Source organism: Nerophis lumbriciformis, linkage group LG27 (assembly GCF_033978685.3).
Source record: "Nerophis lumbriciformis linkage group LG27, RoL_Nlum_v2.1, whole genome shotgun sequence".
Taxonomy (NCBI): Eukaryota; Metazoa; Chordata; class Actinopteri; order Syngnathiformes; family Syngnathidae; genus Nerophis; species Nerophis lumbriciformis.
The window spans coordinates 33462425-33483641 of NC_084574.2; the positions used below are offsets into that span (position 1 = coordinate 33462425).

The 21217-nt window shown below is 42.5% G+C and overlaps 1 protein-coding gene across 2 annotated transcripts in view; it reads right to left on the bottom strand.

The window, feature by feature from the left end:
- Positions 1-19267, bottom strand: part of card14 (caspase recruitment domain family, member 14) — an 86930-nt gene extending 67663 nt beyond the window's left edge. For both annotated transcript variants that reach the window (XM_061988042.2, XM_061988041.2), the window contains exon 1: positions 18955-19267. In XM_061988042.2, coding sequence (XP_061844026.2) covers positions 18955-19168 — 214 coding nt within the window. In that variant the 5' untranslated portion in view covers positions 19169-19267. The remainder of the gene's footprint in view (positions 1-18954) is intronic.
- Between the last annotated feature and the right edge of the window lie 1950 nt (positions 19268-21217).

Here is a 21217-nt window from a genome sequence, read left to right on the forward strand (position 1 = left end):
AAAAGTATCGCCAATGTCATGAAGACGGAACCATTTAGCATGTCGACTGATGGCAGCACCGATTATGACGATGTAAAACTGTACCCCATTTATGTTCGATATTTTGATGACGACATTGGAAAAGTATTGTCAGTACTTCTGTCTTTGAGGGAATGCAATACGGCTTCCACAGGCGAAAAAATTTACAAAATACTCGCGGAAGAAATAGACTCAAACAAAATTCTTTGGCAGAATTTGGTTTGCTTTGCTGCCGATAATGCTGCAGTGATGATGGGATCTAAAAAGGGTGTTGCAGCTTTCATTACGGAAATGTCTCCTTCGGTTTACATCGCCGGTAAGTACAGTTCGTAGCATAAAAAAACTCACAAAACATAACATTTTAAGTAAATCTTTTATTACATAAACAATAAATCAAATCAAAAACAATTTCTGTGTACAGTATATCTTTGTATTTGTGATAACGATAACATGTTCAAAACTAAATAATTTCAAACTATTGAAGTTAGCTTACAGAATAAACATGTCAATCAACCCATATGATTTTTGCTGTAATATTTTAGTTTTGAAAAGTCACTGTGACTGATAGAAAAGTGATGGTTTTAGCAACATTTTAACCTGTCTGAATGCTAATAATCATTTTGCGTCGGGGGGCGAACCTGAACCCCCTACCAGGACTTTGTCCTGGACCTACCGGGGCCTGCGGCCCCTGGACCCTGGCTACTAGGTTTTTCTGATTTCAAAAGTTGGCAGGTATGAGGAATGCTCATCAAACACTTATTTGGAACATCCCACAGGTGAACAGGCTAATTGGGAACAGTTGGGTGCCATGATTGGGTATAAAAGCAGCTTCCATGAAAAGCTCAATCATTCACAAACAAGGATGGGGCGAGTTTCACCACTTTGTGAGCAAATTGTCCAACAGTTTAAGAACAACATTTCTCAACGAGCTAGCAATTTAGGGATTTCACCATCTACAGTCCATAATATCATCAAAAGGTTCAGAGAATCTGGAGAAATCACTGCACGTAAGCAATGATATTAGGGACCTTCGATCCCTCAGGCGGTACTGCATCAAAAAGCGACATCAGTGTGTAAAGGATATCACCACATGGGCTCAGGAACACTTCAGAAAACCACTGTCAGTAACTACAGTCGGTCGCTACATCTGTAAGTGCAAGTTAAAACTCTACTATGCAAAGCGAAAGCCATTCATCAACAACACCCAGAAACGCCGCCGGCTTTGCTGGGCCCGACCATCATCATCTAAGATGGACTGATGTAAAGTGGAAAAGTCTGACGAGTCCACATTTCGAATTGTTTTTGGAAACTGTGGACGTCGTGTCCTCCGGACCAAAGAGGAAAAGAACCATCCTGACTGTTCTTAGTGCAAAGTTCAAAAGCCAGCATCTGTGATGGTATGGGGGTGTATTAGTGCCCAAGGCATGTGTTGTGTGACTATCAGAAACTAATTGAGAGTGGAAAGCAGGCTCTGTCTGACACGCTAGGTCCAAGGATGCAACATGAAGTTATTACTGGCGTTTTGAGGGTGATTTATTTTCCCTTTGGGTAAAAATACAATACATTACATGCAGATGGTTTGTGGTCCCTTTGCGGTCAACAGAAGTAACAGCACCCTGGTTCACACTCTCTCCATACAAGCCAAACAAATTCACAGGCAGGTGTAGGTGTTATTCATTCAGCAAATATTCAGCCCCACACACACTTCACCTACACCCACACACACACATAGCCACACCCACTATCCCAGGTGACCAGTGAGAAACAAATCCCTGCCTCTACAGCATGGGTAACTTACACATCTGTGAAGGCACCATTAATGCTGAATGGTACTGTTGCGTTTTGGACCAGTTGTTCCTCCCAGGGAATTCAAGTCACAAGTCGCTCCCAAGCTCTTTACGACACTTAAAGCTCAGTTGAAAAACCACCAGAGACAGAATAGATATTTTGCAATATATTTGCAAAGCTTTGCAGATATACATTCACAGAGACAGCATAGAACATTCGGATCGCCCCGCTAAGATGGTCTGTCTTCCCGACCCCAAAACCCTCTCCCCTCTTCCATCTCTCTAGTCAAAACACATTCCAAAGATCAAGGTTAACACACACAGTTTACTTGCAGAGAAACAGAAAGAGAATAAATGGAAAAACACGAGCTGTTTTCAAATATGACTATGAAATAGAAGAAGTAACACTTAAATTCGGATATATGTAAATATCTGCCTCCGACAGTACATACAGGTTTTGGAGCAACATATGTTGCCATCCAAGCAACGCCTTTTTCATTGACGCCCCTGCTTATTTCAGCAAGACAATGCCAAGTCACATTCTGCACATGTTACAACAGCGTGGCTTCATAATAAAGAGTGCGGGTACTAGACTGGCCTGCCTGTAGGCCAGACCTGTCTCCCATTGAAAATGTGTGGCGTAATATGAAGCCTAAAATACCACAACGGAGACCCCGGACTGTTGAACATTTTAAGCTGTACATCAAGCAAGAATGGGAAATAATTCCACCTGAAAAGCTTCAAAAATTGGTCTCCTTGGTTCCCAAACGTTTACTGAGTGTTGTTAAAAGGAAAGGCCATGTAACACAGTGGTAAAAATGCCCGTTCCAACTTTTTTGCAATGTGTTGCTGCCATTAAATTCCAAGTTAATGATTATTTCCAAAAAAAAATTGTGTTTCTCAGTTGGACCATTAAATATCTTGTCTTTGCAGTCTATTCAATTGAATATAAGTTGAAAAGGATTTGCAAATCATTTTATTCTGTTTTTATTTACTATTTACAAAACATGCCAACTTCACTGGTTTTGGGTTTTGTATCAACTCTATTCAGAATCAGATTTTTTTTGTGTGTGTGGAACCTTCGGTTCGATACAAAGTTGTACGGATTTCCAAAATCTAATTTGTTTATATTCATTTTCAAAGCCAAACAAGACATAGATGCTCGTAAGATTTCAAAGGATTTCAAAGGATGGTTTTAATGGGCATAAAAACATTTTGAAAACATATTTTTCTTCCCTTTTTTTTGCTGAGATTTTGCAATAAATGTCCGCCCCACACAAAAATATCAAACACGTAATGTTTTCCTTTATCATTTTGACCCTTTTGAAGGCAGGTTTAAATTGATTAAAAAAAAAAACTAATTATATGCAAATCTGTACTAATTAAAAACGGTGACATAATTTGATCAAAAGACCTTTGTTAAGGGCTCAAGTTGATTGAGAGATTTGAGTAAAACAAAACATATTAATCCAAAAAAGTTGCCCCCTGAAAAAATAATGACTTATATGTCCTGTTCGGCTTTGGGGTTTTGCGGAATAACTGCCAGTGTATTATACGCCTGGAAAATAATCGGACACTGACATCATGTATGATGAAGGAACACAACAAAAACTGATACAATACAACAAAAATGTACTGAAGCGACAACAAAGTCAGTGTTTTGGTTAAAAGTGCTGGACAGGAGGTGTGCCTCGTGTTAAGTGTGTGTACTCGGTTTAGCAAACAAATTGTTATGATCCGCTGCCCGGATCATATTTCTGTTTGGGTTTTCGGGTCACGTGTGTTTTCTGTTAGTCTTGGACTCATTTTGTTCCTGTCTGTGCACCTTTGAGTTGGCTACCATAGTTACATATTAATTCCACCTGCCGCTTGTGTTTCTGACGCGCACCTGTTGTAATCACTGACATTATTTAAGCCTGCCTTTTCCAGTCAGTCAGCCTGGTTTCTTTATTTGCGTCACGCGACTGCTACGTAAGTTTTTGCTTGTCTCCTAGTCCCTGCTAAGTGTCATATAGTCTTTGCTAAGTTGTAGCCTTAGCTTCGGTTTGTTTTTCTGTTTTTGTACCTGTTTTGTGTTGTTTTATTATTAAATCAAGTGTTACCTGCAAGTACTGTCCGGATTCGTCCCTTGCATCTTGGGAGAACAAAACCCCGCATCATCATGCGCCACGATCGTGACAAAAAGAAACCAGCACCTCGTTCTCTCGCATCGGACAGCAAGGAGGCTTCACCTCACCGTCAGGACGCGCCGCTCCCGAAGACTCCTCTTCCGGACAGCAGCACGCCAAAATCAGCCCAGTCTTCCCCTCAGAGGTTTGGTAATTCCATTCATGTTTGTGCCCAACAATTTTCCGACTGGGCTGTGAGCCAGAGGGAGACCCGCGCTGTTGACATTACACCGCTGCCTAGTGATGACTTCATCTCGCCCACTAGGGATGACGTCAGAGACCAAGATTTTTTTTTAGATTCTGTTTACTCCCTCTGTCAGCCCCCCACTAAGGACTTTGTTTCTAGAAGTAATCCTTATGAGAATTTTTTTTCTAAATTTAGATTTTTTCATTCTCAGTCTCCTGTTTTCCAAGCCCCGCCTCCAGTGACTTTAGTTCCGCCCCCAGTGACTAATGCAACCAGAAATGGACTTGTTGGACAAGTGAGAGGGGAGAAGTCTACCCCCCTCCTGACCTCCCTCCACCCACCACTGAAGACGATTCCAGACCACAGGGAGCGCGTCTGGTATCCGCTTCTTGAGGGGGGGGCTAGTGCTGGGAGCTGTGCTACTGGGGTAGCACAGCTGCGCCCAGCCAAGCCACAACCTCCAGCCAGGCCATCTCTGCCTAAGTCACGGCTAGCACCTGCCCCTAGGCTGGTTTCCGCACCAGCACCTGCCCCTAGGCTGGTTTCCGCACCAGCACCTGCCCCTAGGCTGGTTTCCGCACCAGCACCTGCCCCTAGGCTGGTTTCCGCACCAGCACCTGCCCCCAGGCTGGTTTCCGCACCAGCACCTGCCCCCAGGCTGGTTTCCGCACCAGCACCTTCCCCCAGGCTAGCTCTAAGGCGAGCTCCGGTACCCGCTCCCAGGCGAGCTCCGGTACCCGCTCCCAGGCGAGCTCCGGTACCCACTCCCACGGCGACGACGACGACGACTCCTGCTTTCACGACAGCGATGACGACGACGACGACTCCTCCTGCTTCCACGGCGGCGACGACTCTTCCTGCTTCCACGGCGGCGACGACTCCTCCTGCTTCCACGGCGGCGACGACTCCTCCTGCTTCCACGGCGGCGACGACTCCTCCTGCTCCCACGGCGGCGACGTCGACTCCTAGTGCGGCCTCGCCTACCTCGATGACGATGCCTGCCGCTTCCATGCCGACGTCTGCTCCTTCCTCGTCTCCGGCGGACCTTCCCACGGCGCCGCCACCCTCCTCGTCGCCAGCGTTGTTGCCTCCACGACCTCGGGCTGGCCAGCTGCGCAAACAGCCATCAGACACCGGCATGCAGCCCTCTCAGGGGTTAATTCTTGTACGGCCACGAATTGGGCGTAAGACTCAAAGACTGCTGAAATTCTGGCGTCACTCCCGCCTACCTCGTCAGCCACGAATGTGGCCTTTCTGTGGTCGTCCGCCTCGCCTGCGGCAGCGGCGTTCCATTCGCCGCCGCCACCTGACTCGTCCCCGGTGGATTCGGGGACACGTGGCCTGGCAACCCTCCGCCAAGACCTCCCTCCGCCCTCCCTTGACTCTTGAACTGTTGTGTAGTGGGTGGGTTTTAGTTTTTCAAGGAGACATCTGGAATCTGTCCCTTAAGGGGGGGGTACTGTTATGATCCGCTGCCCAGATCATATTTCTGTTTGGGTTTTCGGGTCACGTGTGTTTTCTGTTAGTCTTGGACTCATTTTGTTCCTGTCTGTGCACCTTTGAGTTGGTTACCATAGTTACATATTAATTCCACCTGCCGCTTGTGTTTCTGACGCGCACCTGTTGTAATCACTGACATTATTTAAGCCTGCCTTTTCCAGTCAGTCAGCCTGGTTTCTTTATTTGCGTCACGCGACTGCTACGTAAGTTTTTGCTTGTCTCCTAGCCCCTGCTAAGTGTCATATAGTCTTTGCTAAGTTGTAGCCTTAGCTTCCGGTGCGCTCGGCACCTTTCTCAGTCGGTTTGTTTTTCTGTTTTTGTACCTGTTTTGTGTTGTTTTATTTTTAAATCAAGTGTTACCTGCAAGTCCTGTCCAGATTCGTCCCTTGCATCTTGTGAGAACAAAACCCCGCATCATCATGCGCCACGAGCGTGACACAAATAGATTGCAGCCAGCTTTGCAAAGACTTGAAATACGGAATCGTCTGCTATTCCGTAAAGGATGCACTTTGTCCCGTATTACAGGTAGAGTCAAAAAAAAGTTAATGAGTATTGTGTTGTGTTTTATCATTATCCTGCCTTCTCCTTTGTTGTGATGTCTTAGACTTCGACTTAGACTTCCTTTTTATTGTCATTCAAATTTGAACCTTACAGCACAGATAAGAACAAAATGTTGTTACATAAGCTCATGGTAGTGCAGGATAAAAAAGCAATAAGGTGCATGTATGAATAAATAAATATATATAAATAATATATACATATATATATATATATATATATAATAAATAAATATATAAATAGATTACTGTACAGATAAATATATTGCACTTTTCCACATGCGTCCGCGTTTATGGATGTATGTTATATTGTCTTTTTTATTCCAGCGAGTTAATCCATTTTGGGGGAGTTGAGGAAATAATTTAATTATGATGTGTTCAAGAGTCTTACGGCCTGAGGGAGGAAGCTGTTACAGAACCTCCAGGTTCTGCTACGGCGGCTGTGGAACCTCTTTCTAGAGTCCAGCAGTGAAAACAGTCCTTGGTGGGGGTGTGAGGAGTCTTTGCAGATTTTCTGAGCCCTGGTCAGGCAGTGGCTTTTTGCAATCTCCTGGATAGGAGGAAGAGGAGTCCTGATGATCTTTTCCGCCGTCCTCACCACTCTGCACCTGTGTCTTCAGTTCATTCGTCCTCGGCGAGGCACACCTGCTAGCAATTAGCCCGCTAGTATTTAAGCTCGTCACTGCACTGCAAAAACTTAAATCTAAGTAAGACTGAATATCTCAAATAAGGGTGATATTTGCTTATTTTCTGTCTGGTAAGATACTTCTTCTTACTAAGCAGATTTTATGTTAGTGTTTTACTTGTTTTAAGTGTTTAGTCCTAGATTATCTCAGTAAGATATTAGTTTGCTGCTGAAATTTCATGACCTATATTGAGTAAAACATGCTTGAAACTAGAATATCAACTGATGCAAAGCCGTGTCATCATGAAATATAAAAAACATGACTTTGACACAATTGTGTCTCATAATTAAAACAGATGACAGCCAAATGACCTTTGCTGTTTTATTTTCAATAAAACAGAAAATACAGTAGGTACTCATATAGTAGTACAGTTGGCACAGCACAGTAAACGGACAGTTAATATTTAAACATTTAACATGTGACCTTTCAAACTATTTTGAACAGAAATAGTTCATGCACATTCAGGCAAGTTCTTCAAAATTATAATAAAAAAAAAATTGGCTGGGGGCCGGGCTGTATATATATACATTATCCATCCATCCATTTTCTACCGCTTATATATATATATATATATATATATACTGTGTGTATATATATATATATATATATATATATATATATATATATATATATATATATATATATATATATATATATATATACAGTATATATATATATATATATATATATATATATTTATATACACACAGTATATATATATATATATATATATATATACATATATATATATATATATATATATATATATACACACAGTATATATATATATATATATATATATATATATATATATATATATATATATATATATATATATATATATATATATATATATGTTCTGCCACGGTTATTAAGATGACTTTATTTAGTGTGTGTTTATTTCCGAGTCATTTCAGTTGGTTCTGTTAAGTGAGCTGTACCTTTAAGAAACACGCAGATAGGTCACGTGTTTAGACTCCGGAAGTATTTCAGACAGGTGCGCACAACTCCGCCTCATTCCTCGTGTTTCTCAGCAAACTATCACATCTTATGCTGTTCGTGGCATCGTTGTTTTACCCTTGCAATTGTCAATAAACCTGGCCTCCTTCAGTCAACCTGGTGTTCAGAGTTTTGATGAGCGGAAGGTGTTGAACTTACTGCCTTCGTGTACAAGTGTGCTTAAGGAAGGCAGGATAATATATATATATATATATATATATATATATATATATATATATATATATATATTTATCACGCACTAATTGACTGAAAGAGCACGCACTTGGTGCGATGATGTCATGTCATGGATGGGAAAATTTATTTTTAGACCATAGGATTTGTCTGAGTGGCTAGTAGACCCCGAGAGTAACAAGCGGTTGCCTTGTTGCCTTTCCATTAAGAACAATAAACTAGTTTTTAGTATAAGTTTGCTGGTTTCAAGAAATGTAATGCCGAGCGCATATCATTATGTCAAGATAATGGCATTAGCATTTACTTCATTTAAGAATATTTTTCAACATATTGAGAAAAAAGGTCTCATATATTTTCTTTCTACCAAGAAAAGTGCACTTGTTATTAGTGAGAATATACTTATTTTAAGGTATTTTTGGGTTCATTGAGGTTATCTAATTTTACTTGTTTTGGAAAGTCTTGACAAGCTAAATTTTCTTGTTCTATTGGCAGATAATTTTGCTTAGTTCAAGTAAAATACCCCTAATTTTGTTTTTTGGTTTTCTTGTTTTTGAACACTGACTTTTTACAGTGTGACAGCTTGGCCTTGCCGGTTATTGTCTCCTGAACCTCTCTCGTGCATGCGCCTGCTTCACCTCGCCAGACCTGGTACGTTGTCGCTCCTTAGTCCTGAATTCCCTAACCTCTTTTGTGTTTGCTTCCTAGCCTTCCTGAGGTGAAGAGGATTCTTTTGTTGGACTTTTGCCCTGCTCTGTGCGCCCTGGCCGTTTCTCCTGCCGACCACTGGGAACCTATTTTATCCATGGTGTGCACTTCTGCCCCATAGCCCCTTAGTTATCCCTTTTTGACTAATTCAATTTTTTTCCTTTTTGTAATTTTACCTTGTCTTCCGCCTCTGCATCCTGGGGTCACGCCCTTGACCAAGACCTTAACATCCATCCATTTTCTACCGCTTATTCCCTTTGGGGTCGCGGGGGGCGCTGGAGCCTATCACAGCTACAATCGGGCGGAACATATTGGGTAAAAATGGGAATGGAATTTATGCATGCCAGTACGCGTGTATGATATTTTACAACAAATGTATTCCCAGTCCTTTGTGCTCTGTCACCACTGAGAGAATAAAAGTGCAGACTTCATCAACTCCTGTGTGAATCCCTGGCACTGTGTAACCATACACCCGTCTCCTTTTTGTGGCAGAGGGCGTGGGTTCAGTCCCCAGACAGCGTGTCCTGTGTGAACATTAAAATTGACCTAGAACTTTTCTTACCTAATGGTACCTTCCTGCTGTTGTGTATTTGGGATCTGCATACATCCTAATCTGTTTAACCGTGGAGGCATGGTGGAGATGTTTATAAAACTATTTTACCTTCTTTCATACTTCCCGATAACAAGCCGTTTGAAATTTTCCCCGTTGGTGATGTTTTTGCTATTGTTGATGACGGATCTTCCATATATGGTAGCGTGTTACCCATAGAGTTTTGTGCGAGTTCGCCATTGAAGTCTTTTCTCTATCCTCTTGTTGTGAGGCAGACTGGCTCGTACATGCGCATGCATCCTCCGCTCTTGCCATTTCTATTACCATAAAGCATATAGTTCTAACTTACCATATTTTCTGGACCATAGGGCGCACCGAGTTATGAGGCGCACTGCCGATGATGGGGTCTATTAATGTCCTTTTTCATACAAAAGGCGCACCGGATTATAAGGCGCATTAAAGGGGTCAGAATTTTTTTGTAAATGTAAAACACTTCCTTGTGGTCTACATAACATGTGATGGTGGTTCTTTGGTCAATGTGTTGCATAGATTATTTTTTACAGATCATCTTCAAGCCACTTTCTGACAGTCGCTTCAGGATGCGCTGTTTTGTGGGTGGTCTTATTTACGTGGCTCACCTTCGACAGCGTCTTCTTGTTGTAGCGGTGTAGCGTGCAAGGACGGGAGTGGAAGAAGTGTCAAAAGATGGAGCTAACTGTTTTAATGACATTCAGACTTTACTTCAATCAATAACAGAGCAACATCTTCTCATCCGTGGCTCAATAATGCAATAACAACGCCGGAAATGTGTCCCGTGTAAAACCGTCCGACTCTCTAATACCTAAAGTTCCTTGGGTGAATAATGTAAACTCACTACACCGGTACGTTTTTAGCGCTTCCAAAGCGAGATATAAGTAAGAACTTTACACTACTTTATATTAGAAATGGCAACAGCGGAGATAGAGAAAAAGTAGAAGTTTATCGACTACGTAATCGGAACGGACTACAGTGGCGGACGTGCGCAAATTTTCAGGACTTATGCAGATCCCAAATACACATCAGCAGGTACCAGAAGGTAAGAAAAGTTGTTTTTTAAATAAATAAATAAATGATAAATGGGTTGTACTTGTATAGCGCTTTTCTACCTTCAAGGTACTCAAAGCGCTTTGACACTACTTCCACATTTACCCATTCACACACACTGATGGAGGGAGCTGCCATGCAAGGCGCTAACCAGCAGCCATCAGGAGCAAGGGTGAAGTGTCTTGCTCAGGACACAACGGACATGACGAGGTTGGTACTAGGTGGGGATTGAACCAGGGACCCTCGGGTTGCGCACGGCCACTCTCCCACTGCGCCACCCCGTCCCTTTTTCATAATTTTGTGAAACAAAATGTTACGGCGCACGCGCAGTCTGATTCTCCCTCCTCTGCGGGAACACTTGGAGGCTCCGTCTGTGCGCACCTCGGGACACGCCCACGGGTGCGCACATCCAGGAACGCCCCGCGCGCGTCTCCGCCCTGCTGCAGCCACCAGCTGCAATCACTCGCTGGCAATCATCACACCTGGAACTGATGAGGGCGAGCTGTTTAAAAGACCAGTGGACCCTAGGATCGGCGCGGGAACTTAATTTTCTCATGGTGTACCGTAAGGCTTATGATCTCTCTCTACGTGTTTTCCCTCGTGTCTGACATCCTTGTTTGTTCTCCCGTGTCCCCGCAGTACCCTCCGTCGCCTGGAAAGTGAGCTGTGCGTCTCACTTTTCCCTGGATCTCCCTCTGGACTCTTGACTACCTCCTTCGTTTCTCGACCTCTCGCTCGCCCCTGGATTCTGACGCTTTTCTCTCGCCCCGGATCATCTGCCTGCCCCCTGGACTTCCTCGTATTTCGTTCAACACTTTGGTAACACTCACTTCAGTTAATTCTACACATAGTCTTACACCATTCCCTTTTTGGATATAGTTCACACTCCATTTCCTTAGTTTATTAAATTAGTATTGTTTGTTATTATTATATATATATTGAATATATATATATATAATAAATTGTACATACTGCCCCCTGGTGTCTGTTTGCCGTAATCTCCCCTTTAGTCCAACCATTACACAAAACTCCAGATAATATGTCTCCTAATGGGTGCCATTTTGCAGTCCTTATCACCATAGTAATACTAGTATCTCTGACTACGGTAGCCGTAATGAAGTGAATTATATTTATATAGCGCTTTTCTCGAGTGACTCAAAGCGCTTTATATAGTGAAAACCCAATATCTAAGTTACATTTAAACCAGTGTGGGTGGCACTGGGAGCAGGTGGGTAAAGTGTCTTGCCCAAGGACACAACGGCAGTGACGAGGATGGCGGAAGCGGGGATCGAACCTGCAACCCTCAAGTTGATGGCACGGCCACTCTACCAACCGAGCTATACCGCCCCGATGGGCGGTGTAGCTCGGTTGAGCCAACAATCCATCAAGCGGTGCGACTTCAAAGTTGTACTAAAACATTTCGACAGATTTCTGAGCACCGTGTGTAATGTTCTTTATTTGCAATGGAACATATAAAATGTTGGTGTTGTTTACTTGAGTCATGTTGCAGTCTACACGTATCTCTTATGCGTGACTGCCATCTACTGGTCACACTTATCATCACACCATGTACAAAATAAAATTGCTCTGAGGTCGGTAAGCACAACCAGAATTATTCCGTACATTAGGCGCACCGGGTTATAAGGCGCACTGTCGATTTTTGAGACAATGAAAATATTTTAAGTGCGCCTTATAGTCCGAAAAATATGGTACTGTATATCTGTCAGTGGAGTTGCTGTAGAAGGGCTAAAAACTACAACAAAGATGGCGGGGAGAAGATGCTGTGGAAGTGGAGCCACATAAATAAGACCGCCCACAAAACGACACATCCTAAATAGACAATCAGAAAATGGCTTAAAAACAGTCTCTATACCAAATCTATACAAAATTCTAACCATAAACACCATTACATGTTGTGTAGACCAGTGGTCCCCAATTTTTTTGTAACTGCGGACCGGTCAACGCTTAAAAATTGTTGCCTGGCTTTCAAGCGGTCAACAATTCCCATGATTCCCATGATACCAACCCCAACAATGGCACATTACAAAAAAAGTTGTCACGGGCATTTTTACCACTGTGTTACATGGCCTTTCCTTTTAACAACACTCAGTAAACGTTTGGGAGCTGAGGAGACCAATTTTTGAAGCTTTTCAGGTGGAATTCTTTCCCATTCTTGCTTGATGTACAGACTGTTGTTCAACAGTCCGGGGTCTCCGTTGTCATATTTTAGGCTTCATAATGCGCCACACATTTTCAATGGGAGACAGGTCTGGACTACAGGCAGGCCAGTCTAGTACCCGCACTCTTTTACTATGAAGCCACGCTGTTGGGAATGCAGAATGTAGCTTGACATTTCTTGCTGAAATAAGCAGGGGCGTCCATGATAATGTTGCTTGGATGGCAACATATGTTGCTCCAAAACCTGTATGTACCTTTCAGCATTAATGGTGCCTTCACAGATGTGTAAGTTACCCATGTCTTGGGTACTAATACACCCCCATACCATCACAGTTGCTGGCTTTTGAACCTTGCGCCTATAACAATCTGGATGGTTATTTTCCTCTTTGGTCCGGAGGACACGACGTCCACAGTTTCCAAAAATAATTTGAAATGTGGACTCGTCAGACCACAGAACACTTTTACACTTTGTATCAGTCCTCGTAAGTATAGAGAATATTATCTCCACCTGCCACGCAGAAGACCAGGGTTTGATTCCCTGACTGGGAGAATATTCATCTGCTCAGTGGCCTAGTGATTAGAGGGTACCGCCCTGAGATCGGTAGGTCGTGAGTTCAAACCCCGGCCGAGTCATACCAAAGACTATAAAAACGGGACTTATTACCTCCCTGCTTGGCACTCAGCATTAAGGGTAGGAATTGGGGGTTAAATCACCAAAATGATTCCCGGGCGCGGTCACCGCTGCTGCTCACTGCTTCCCTCACCTCCTAGGGGGTGAGGGTGATGGGTCAGATGCAGAGGGTAATCTCACCACACCTAGTGTGTGTGTGACAATCATTGGTACTTTTAACTTTTATCTTAAATGAGCTCGGGCCCAGCGAAGCCGGCAGCGTTTCTGGGTGTTGTTGATAAATGGCTTTCACTTTGCATAGTAGAGTTTTAACTTGCACTTACAGATGTAGCAACAAACTGTCGTTACTGACAGTGGTTTTCTGAAGTGTTCCTGAGCCCCTGTGGTGATATCGTTTACACACTGATGTCGCTTTTTGATGCAGTACCCCCTAAGGAATCAAAGGTCAATGTTGGTTTTCAGCCTTGCTGCTGACGTGCAGGGATTTCTCCAGATTCTCTGAACCTTTTGATGATATTACGGACCGTAGATGGTGAAATCCCTAAATTCCTTGCAATAGCTGGTTGAGAAATGTTGTTCTTAAACAATTTGCTCACGCATTTGTTGACAAAGTGGTGACCCTCACCCCATCCTTGTTTGTGAATGACTGAGCATTTCATGGAAGCTGCTTTTATACCCAATCATGGCACCCACCTGTTCCCAATTAGCCTGTTCACCTGTGGGATGTTCCAAATAAGTGTTTGATGAGCATTCCTTAACTTTCTCAGTCTTTTTTGCCACTTGTGCCAGCTTTTTTTGAAACATGTTGCAGGCATCAAATTCCAAATGAGCTAATATTTGCAAAACATATAGTTTTCCAGTTCGAATGTTAAATATCTTGTCTTTGCAGTCTATTCAATTGAATATAAGTTGAAGAGGATTTGCAAATCATTGTATTCTGTTTTTATTTACCATTTACACAACTTATCAACCTCACTGGTTTTGGGGTTTGCAGATATGTACATACAGTACAGGCCAAAAGTTTGGACACACCTTCTTAATCACAACACAACAGATGGTCCCAACCCCACTGATAAAGCAAGAAAGTCCACTGATCAACCCTGATAAGGCACACCTGTGAAGTGAAAACCATTTCAGGTGACTACCTCTTGAAGCTCATCGAGAGAAAGTGCGACGTGGCCCTCAAGGAAAATGGGTTTGACACTGTTCCACTATCAATTAGCCTGACATGCACATTTTTGCAACATGGCAGGAAGCTGAAGTAAAAAAGCCACGCATGCACATAACAACAGTCAAACTCCGCAGAGATGCTCAAGCGTGGCCAACATGCTAAATGTAACCGCGAGAGCAGGGATGTTCAACTAAATTGTTATGGGGGCCACTTTTCCAGAAAGCTGAAGACTGGGGGGCCAGATGTGTCCCCATACTTGCCAACCTTGAGACCTTCGAATTCGGAAGATTGGGGAGGGTGTTGAGGTGTGGGTTAGGGGGGCCGGGTAAATGAAGTTGGAATGCTTTGAATTGGGTGAAAAATGTGGGAATGGTGGAGGTTTGAAAAACGGCCAATTCATTTTGAATGGAAAAAATGTCCCGGAAAACCTGGAATTCTGGGAAAATCTGGGAATTTGTCAAGGGAAAGTCTGCGATTCCTGAATAGGCTGAACAGTTTGAAGTTAGAACGCTTTGAATCGGGTGAAAAACGTGGAAGTTTGAAAAATGGCCAATTCATTTTGAATGGGAAAAATGTCCCGGAAAACTTGGAATTCTGGGAAAAATCTGGGAATTTTTGGAATTTGTCAAGGGAAAGTCTGCAATTCCTGAATAGGCTGAACAGTTTGAAGTTGGAACGCTTTGAATCGGGTGAAAAATGTGGGAATGGTGGAAATTTGAAGAACGGCCAATTCATTTTGAATGGGAAAAATGTCCCGGAAAACCTGGAATTCGGGGAAAATCTGGACATTTTTGGAATTTGTCAAGGGAAAGTCTGCAATTCCTCAATAGCAGGGTGTTGAGGTGTGGGTTAGGGGGGCCGGGTAAATGAAGTTGGAATGCTTTGAATTGGGTGAAAAATGTGGGAATGGTGGAAGTTTGAAAAATGGCCAATTCATTTTGAATGAGAAAAATGTCCCGGAAAACCTGGAATTCTGGGAAAATCTGGGAATTTGTCAAGGGAAAGCCTGCGATTCCTGAATAGGCTGAACAGTTTGAAGTTAGAACGCTTTGAATCGGGTGAAAAACGTAAAAGCTTGAAAAATGGCCAATTCATTTTGAATGGGAAAAATGTCCCGGAAAACTTGGAATTCTGGGAAAAATCTGGGAATTTTTGGAATTTGTCAAGGGAAAGTCTGCAATTCCTGAATAGGCTGAACAGTTTGAAGTTGGAACGCTTTGAATCGGGTGAAAAATGTGGGAATGGTGGAAGTTTGAAAAACGGCCAATTCATTTTGAATGGGAAAAATGTCCCGGAAAACCTGGAATTCGGGGAAAATCTGGGAATTTTTGGAATTTGTCAAGGGAAAGTCTGCAATTCCTGAATAGGCTGAACAGTTTGAAGTTGGAACGCTTTGAATCGGGTGAAAAATGTGGGAATGGTGGAAGTTTGAAAAATGGCCAATTCATTTTGAATGGGAAAAATGTCCCGGAAAACTTGGAATTCTGGGAAAAATCTGGGAATTTTTGGAATTTGTCAAGGGATAGTCTGCAATTCCTGAATAGGCTGAACAGTTTGAAGTTGGAACGCTTTGAATCGGGTGAAAAATGTGGGAATGGTGGAAATTTGAAGAACGGCCAATTCATTTTGAATGGGAAAAATGTCCCGGAAAACCTGGAATTCGGGGAAAATCTGGACATATTTGGAATTTGTCAAGGGAAAGTCTGCAATTCCTCAATAGCAGGGTGTTGAGGTGTGGGTTAGGGGGGCCGGGTAAATGAAGTTGGAATGCTTTGAATTGGGTGAAAAATGTGGGAATGGTGGAAGTTTGAAAAATGGCCAATTCATTTTGAATGAGAAAAATGTCCCGGAAAACCTGGAATTCTGGGAAAATCTGGGAATTTGTCAAGGGAAAGTCTGCGATTCCTGAATAGGCTGAACAGTTTGAAGTTAGAACGCTTTGAATCGGGTGAAAAACGTGGAAGTTTGAAAAATGGCCAATTCATTTTGAATGGGAAAAATGTCCCGGAAAACTTGGAATTCTGGGAAAAATCTGGGAATTTTTGGAATTTGTCAAGGGAAAGTCTGCAATTCCTGAATAGGCTGAACAGTTTGAAGTTGGAACGCTTTGAATCGGGTGAAAAATGTGGGAATGGTGGAAGTTTGAAAAACGGCCAATTCATTTTGAATGGGAAAAATGTCCCGGAAAACTTGGAATTCTGGGAAAAATCTGGGAATTTTTGGAATTTGTCAAGGGAAAGTCTGCAATTCCTGAATAGGCTGAACAGTTTGAAGTTGGAACGCTTTGAATCGGGTGAAAAATGTGGGAATGGTGGAAGTTTGAAAAACGGCCAATTCATTTTGAATGGGAAAAATGTCCCGGAAAACCTGGAATTCGGGGAAAATCTGGGAATTTTTGGAATTTGTCAAGGGAAAGTCTGCAATTCCTCAATAGGATGGTGTTGAGGTGTGGGTTAGGGGGGCCGGGTAAATGAAGTTGGAATGCTTTGAATTGGGTGAAAAATGTGGGAATGGTGGAAGTTTGAAAAATGGCCAATTCATTTTGAATGAGAAAAATGTCCCGGAAAACCTGGAATTCTGGGAAAATCTGGGAATTTGTCAAGGGAAAGCCTGCGATTCCTGAATAGGCTGAACAGTTTGAAGTTAGAACGCTTTGAATCGGGTGAAAAACGTAAAAGCTTGAAAAATGGCCAATTCATTTTGAATGGGAAAAATGTCCCGGAAAACTTGGAATTCTGGGGAAAAATCTGGGAATTTTTGGAATTTGTCAAGGGAAAGTCTGCAATTCCTGAATAGGCTGAACAGTTTGAAGTTGGAACGCTTTGAATCGGGTGAAAAATGTGGGAATGGTGGAAGTTGGAAAAACGGCCAATTCATTTTGAATGGGAAAAATGTCCCGGAAAACCTGGAATTCGGGGAAAATCTGGGAATTTTTGGAATTTGTCAAGGGAAAGTCTGCAATTCCTGAATAGGCTGAACAGTTTGAAGTTGGAACGCTTTGAATCGGGTGAAAAATGTGGGAATGGTGGAAATTTGAAGAACGGCCAATTCATTTTGAATGGGAAAAATGTCCCGGAAAACCTGGAATTCGGGGAAAATCTGGACATTTTTGGAATTTGTCAAGGGAAAGTCTGCAATTCCTCAATAGGAGGGTGTTGAGGTGTGGGTTAGGGGGGCCGGGTTTGGTGGTACCGGGAGTGTATATTGTAGCCCGGAAGAGTTAGGGATGCAAGTGATTCTGGGTATTTGTTCTGTTGTGTTAATGTTGTGTTACTGTGCGGATGTTCTCCCGAAATGTGTTTGTCATTCTTGTTTGGTGTGGATTCACAGCATATTTGTAACAGTGTTGAAGTTGTTTATACGGCCACCCTCAGTGTGACCTGTATGGCTGTTGATCAAGTATGTCTTGCAGTCACTTTCGTGTGTATGCAGAAGCCGCATACAACATGCGGCTGGGCCGGGACGCTGTTTGCATGGTGAAAAAGCGGACGCGTCGACAGGTTGTAGTGGACGCTAAAGGCAGTGCCATCACGGCACGCCCTTAATATTGTTGTCCGGGTGAAAATCGGGAGAAATTCGGGAGAATGGTTGCCCCGGGAGATTTTCGGGAGGAACACTGGATTTCGGGAGTATATTGTATATTTGTATATATATTGTATATTTTGGAGAATCTGCGTCCTCTACAGTAGACATTTGATGTTGGCCTCTTTGCTTCGTCAGAGTTACTTGTGCACTCTGCTGTTTTTAAAGGATAGTTAAAGATCATTTCTATGACAGCACCCTTGCGTTTTGAAGAATCTGCTGCAGAAATGTGAGTGTCTCACAAGTTTTCTTTTAACTGAACAAGTTGAATAGACCAAATGATGAAAAAGAGAGGACTTAAGATGCAACCTTGAGGAACACCACTAGTATAACTAAAAATGTTGAACAAATGACTTCTGACTGCCAGTGCTGGGTTAGTTACTGAAAACCAGTAACTAGTTACAGTTACTAGTTACTTTATTTCAAAAGTAACTCAGTTACTAACTCAGTTACTTACACCATAAAGTAATGCGTTACTGTGAAAAGTAACTATTTAGTTACTTATTTAAAAAAAAAAAAGTGAGGCTCCCATTAATGCCCTTTTAGCCTTCATTTTAGTACTGTTTTTGCACTGGAGAATAATACAATGTGTTGGATCAACTTGACATGCATTTGCATCACTGAACTCTGCTAAGCAATGTGCTCTACATACAACACACAAAGACAAAGATATGTTTCAAAGGGCCAATTTATTTTGGGCCAGAACAAATTGGCCCCCGTGCCACCAGTCGAATAGACCTGCACTAGCCCACCAGGCGTCCTGTCGTCAAAAATTCAACTGTTTCTCTTTTAAATGTGCCCTCATAATATTTCATGAGTGAATTGGGATGTTCCTCTGGCACTTTGGACACCGCTATTTCATAAAATGTGTTTAAGGAAGCTGCCTTTTGATCAAAACTGGAAATGAGTTATAACAATATATGGACTTTTTTTTTTTTAGGAGAAAAAAAAAAAGCCTACTTGTTCTCATGGAGCGGTTGGTAAGGTTGTGGGAGGACAAAATCTCGTCCTCGTCCATCTCGGTGAGGACCCTGGCTTGTCTGAGGTACGGGATCACAATGCACGGCCGCACTCCCAAGGAGATCCGATGGCGGTTGTCATTAATGAGTTCCCACAGTTCTTCCTCGCCCTTCTCCTTCAGGTCCGGACCTTCTGGCACACTTTCTCCCGCCATCCTGAGTGTGTGGTGGTGTGAGTAAGCGCTAATGGTGGCTCACAGGTGGCGCTGATCCTGGGCGACAAAGTCCCACCTCAGGTCCCACTGAAACGTAACAAGAGAGACAGTCAGACTGGTAGAGGCAGAACCAGCAGTATAAATGCAGCGTGTTTCCACACCCAGTGCTTGTAATCATTCACGTGTGTGTGTGTGTGTGTGTGTGTGTGTGTGTGTGTGTGTGTGTGTCTTCTTGTATTTCTACCCTTCTTGAGACATCAACAAAGAAAAGTACCTTCCACATGAGGACCGGTGAACAAGCTAAAACCATTGCATCTAATAGAGAGCCAAATACTAGAGTCCGTGAACCAGAGGTGGGACCAAGTCATTGTTTTGCAAGTCACAAGTAAGTCTCAAGTCTTTGCCCTCAAGTCCGAGTCAAGTCCCGAGTCAAGTCCAAAGTCAAGACTGGAAAGTCTCAAGTCAAGTCCTAAGTCCTGCATTTTGAGTTTCGAGTCCTTTCAAGTCCTTTTAACCACAGACTAATATATTAACACAGATTGTGTATGCTTTTCAAACGCTGTATTTATTTATTAAAACAAGTGCATTTTAAATTGCAGGAAAGAAAATTGTGCTGACATTGCACTTTATAATAGCACTATTAACCAGTCATTTTAAACATTAACTCATTCCTTTACAGAACAAACACATTGAAAAATAAAGTGCAAATGTACTTATTTGTACAAAAGTGTTAACATTGAAAAAACATGACATATACGTGAACATAACAACAAAGTTGTACTTTTTATATGTCAGGGCCCTATGCTGCATTGCATCTGCAAAAGACCAAATTAGCCAAGAGTCTGTCAGTCATTTGTGCACGATGGGGGCGTAGTATGATGCCACCATGGCTGAAAACTCGCTCCACTGGAGCACTGGAGGCAGGCACTGCCAAGACTCTCATGGCCACTCGGAACAGTGAAGGAAGAGTCTTCATGTTCAATGCCCAGAACAAAAGGGGGGAGAGAGTTGTTTTGGGTTGGTGCACTACTTGTAAGTGTATCTTGTGTTTTTTATGTTGATTTAATTAAAAAAAGAAAAGAAAAAAAATTATTTCTTGTGCGGCCCGATACCAATCGATCCACGGACCAGTACCGGGCCGCGGCCCGGTGGTTGGGGACCACTGAGGTAAACAACCAACAGTATGTCAGAAAGCTAGCTAAAACGGTACACATATTCATAATATAGTATACATTTTAACTGACCTTTATTTGACTATTTTTGTCTTTTTTTAGGTGGCTAAAATACGCGGTGCTGCTGACCGCCGTCTAACGTTACGTGTGATATATTGACTAACGTAACCCAGCTTAAAAAAAATCACTGAACAAAAAGTATGAATAAGGTAGTGAACTGCAACAGATTCCCGTGTTTGCAATAACGTTATAACGTTAGCAGTGAGTTTACAGCCTCACTGATTTAACTACACAGCAAATAAAAGTCACGTTACTTAGCCAATAAACGTTATCTTACATTCAAAACTTACCGTTCTTTGTGCAACTTCAAATGCCGGACGAAGTTGGAAGTTGTTGTCTCTCCATCAGTAATTTTCGAACCGCATGTGTTGCATACTGCAAACCGTTTTGTGTTGACCACCTCGTAATTTTTATACCCAAACGAAATTATTTTAGGTATCATTTTTTGTTCACTGGCGTGTGGTTTGGACATGTCTTCTTCGTTGGTTGTCCTGCAATTTGATTGGATGAATGCTGTGTGATGAAAACAAAGTAGATCTAATTTGATTGGCTGTTGTACTGAGACCACACCAGCTGACACACGCAACGCTGATAGACAAGTACACAATGAAAAATACGGAGCGCTCCCGAATAACTTTTTCATCTTTGGGTTTTGGGGAAAGTAGCAAGTCATGTCAAGTCATGTCAATTCAAAAGGCTCAAGTCCAAGTGAAGTCACAAGTCATTGATGTTAAAGTCTAAGTCGAGTTGCAAGTCTTTTTACATTTTGTCAAGTCGAGTCTAAAGTCATCAAATTCATGACTCGAGTCTGACTCTA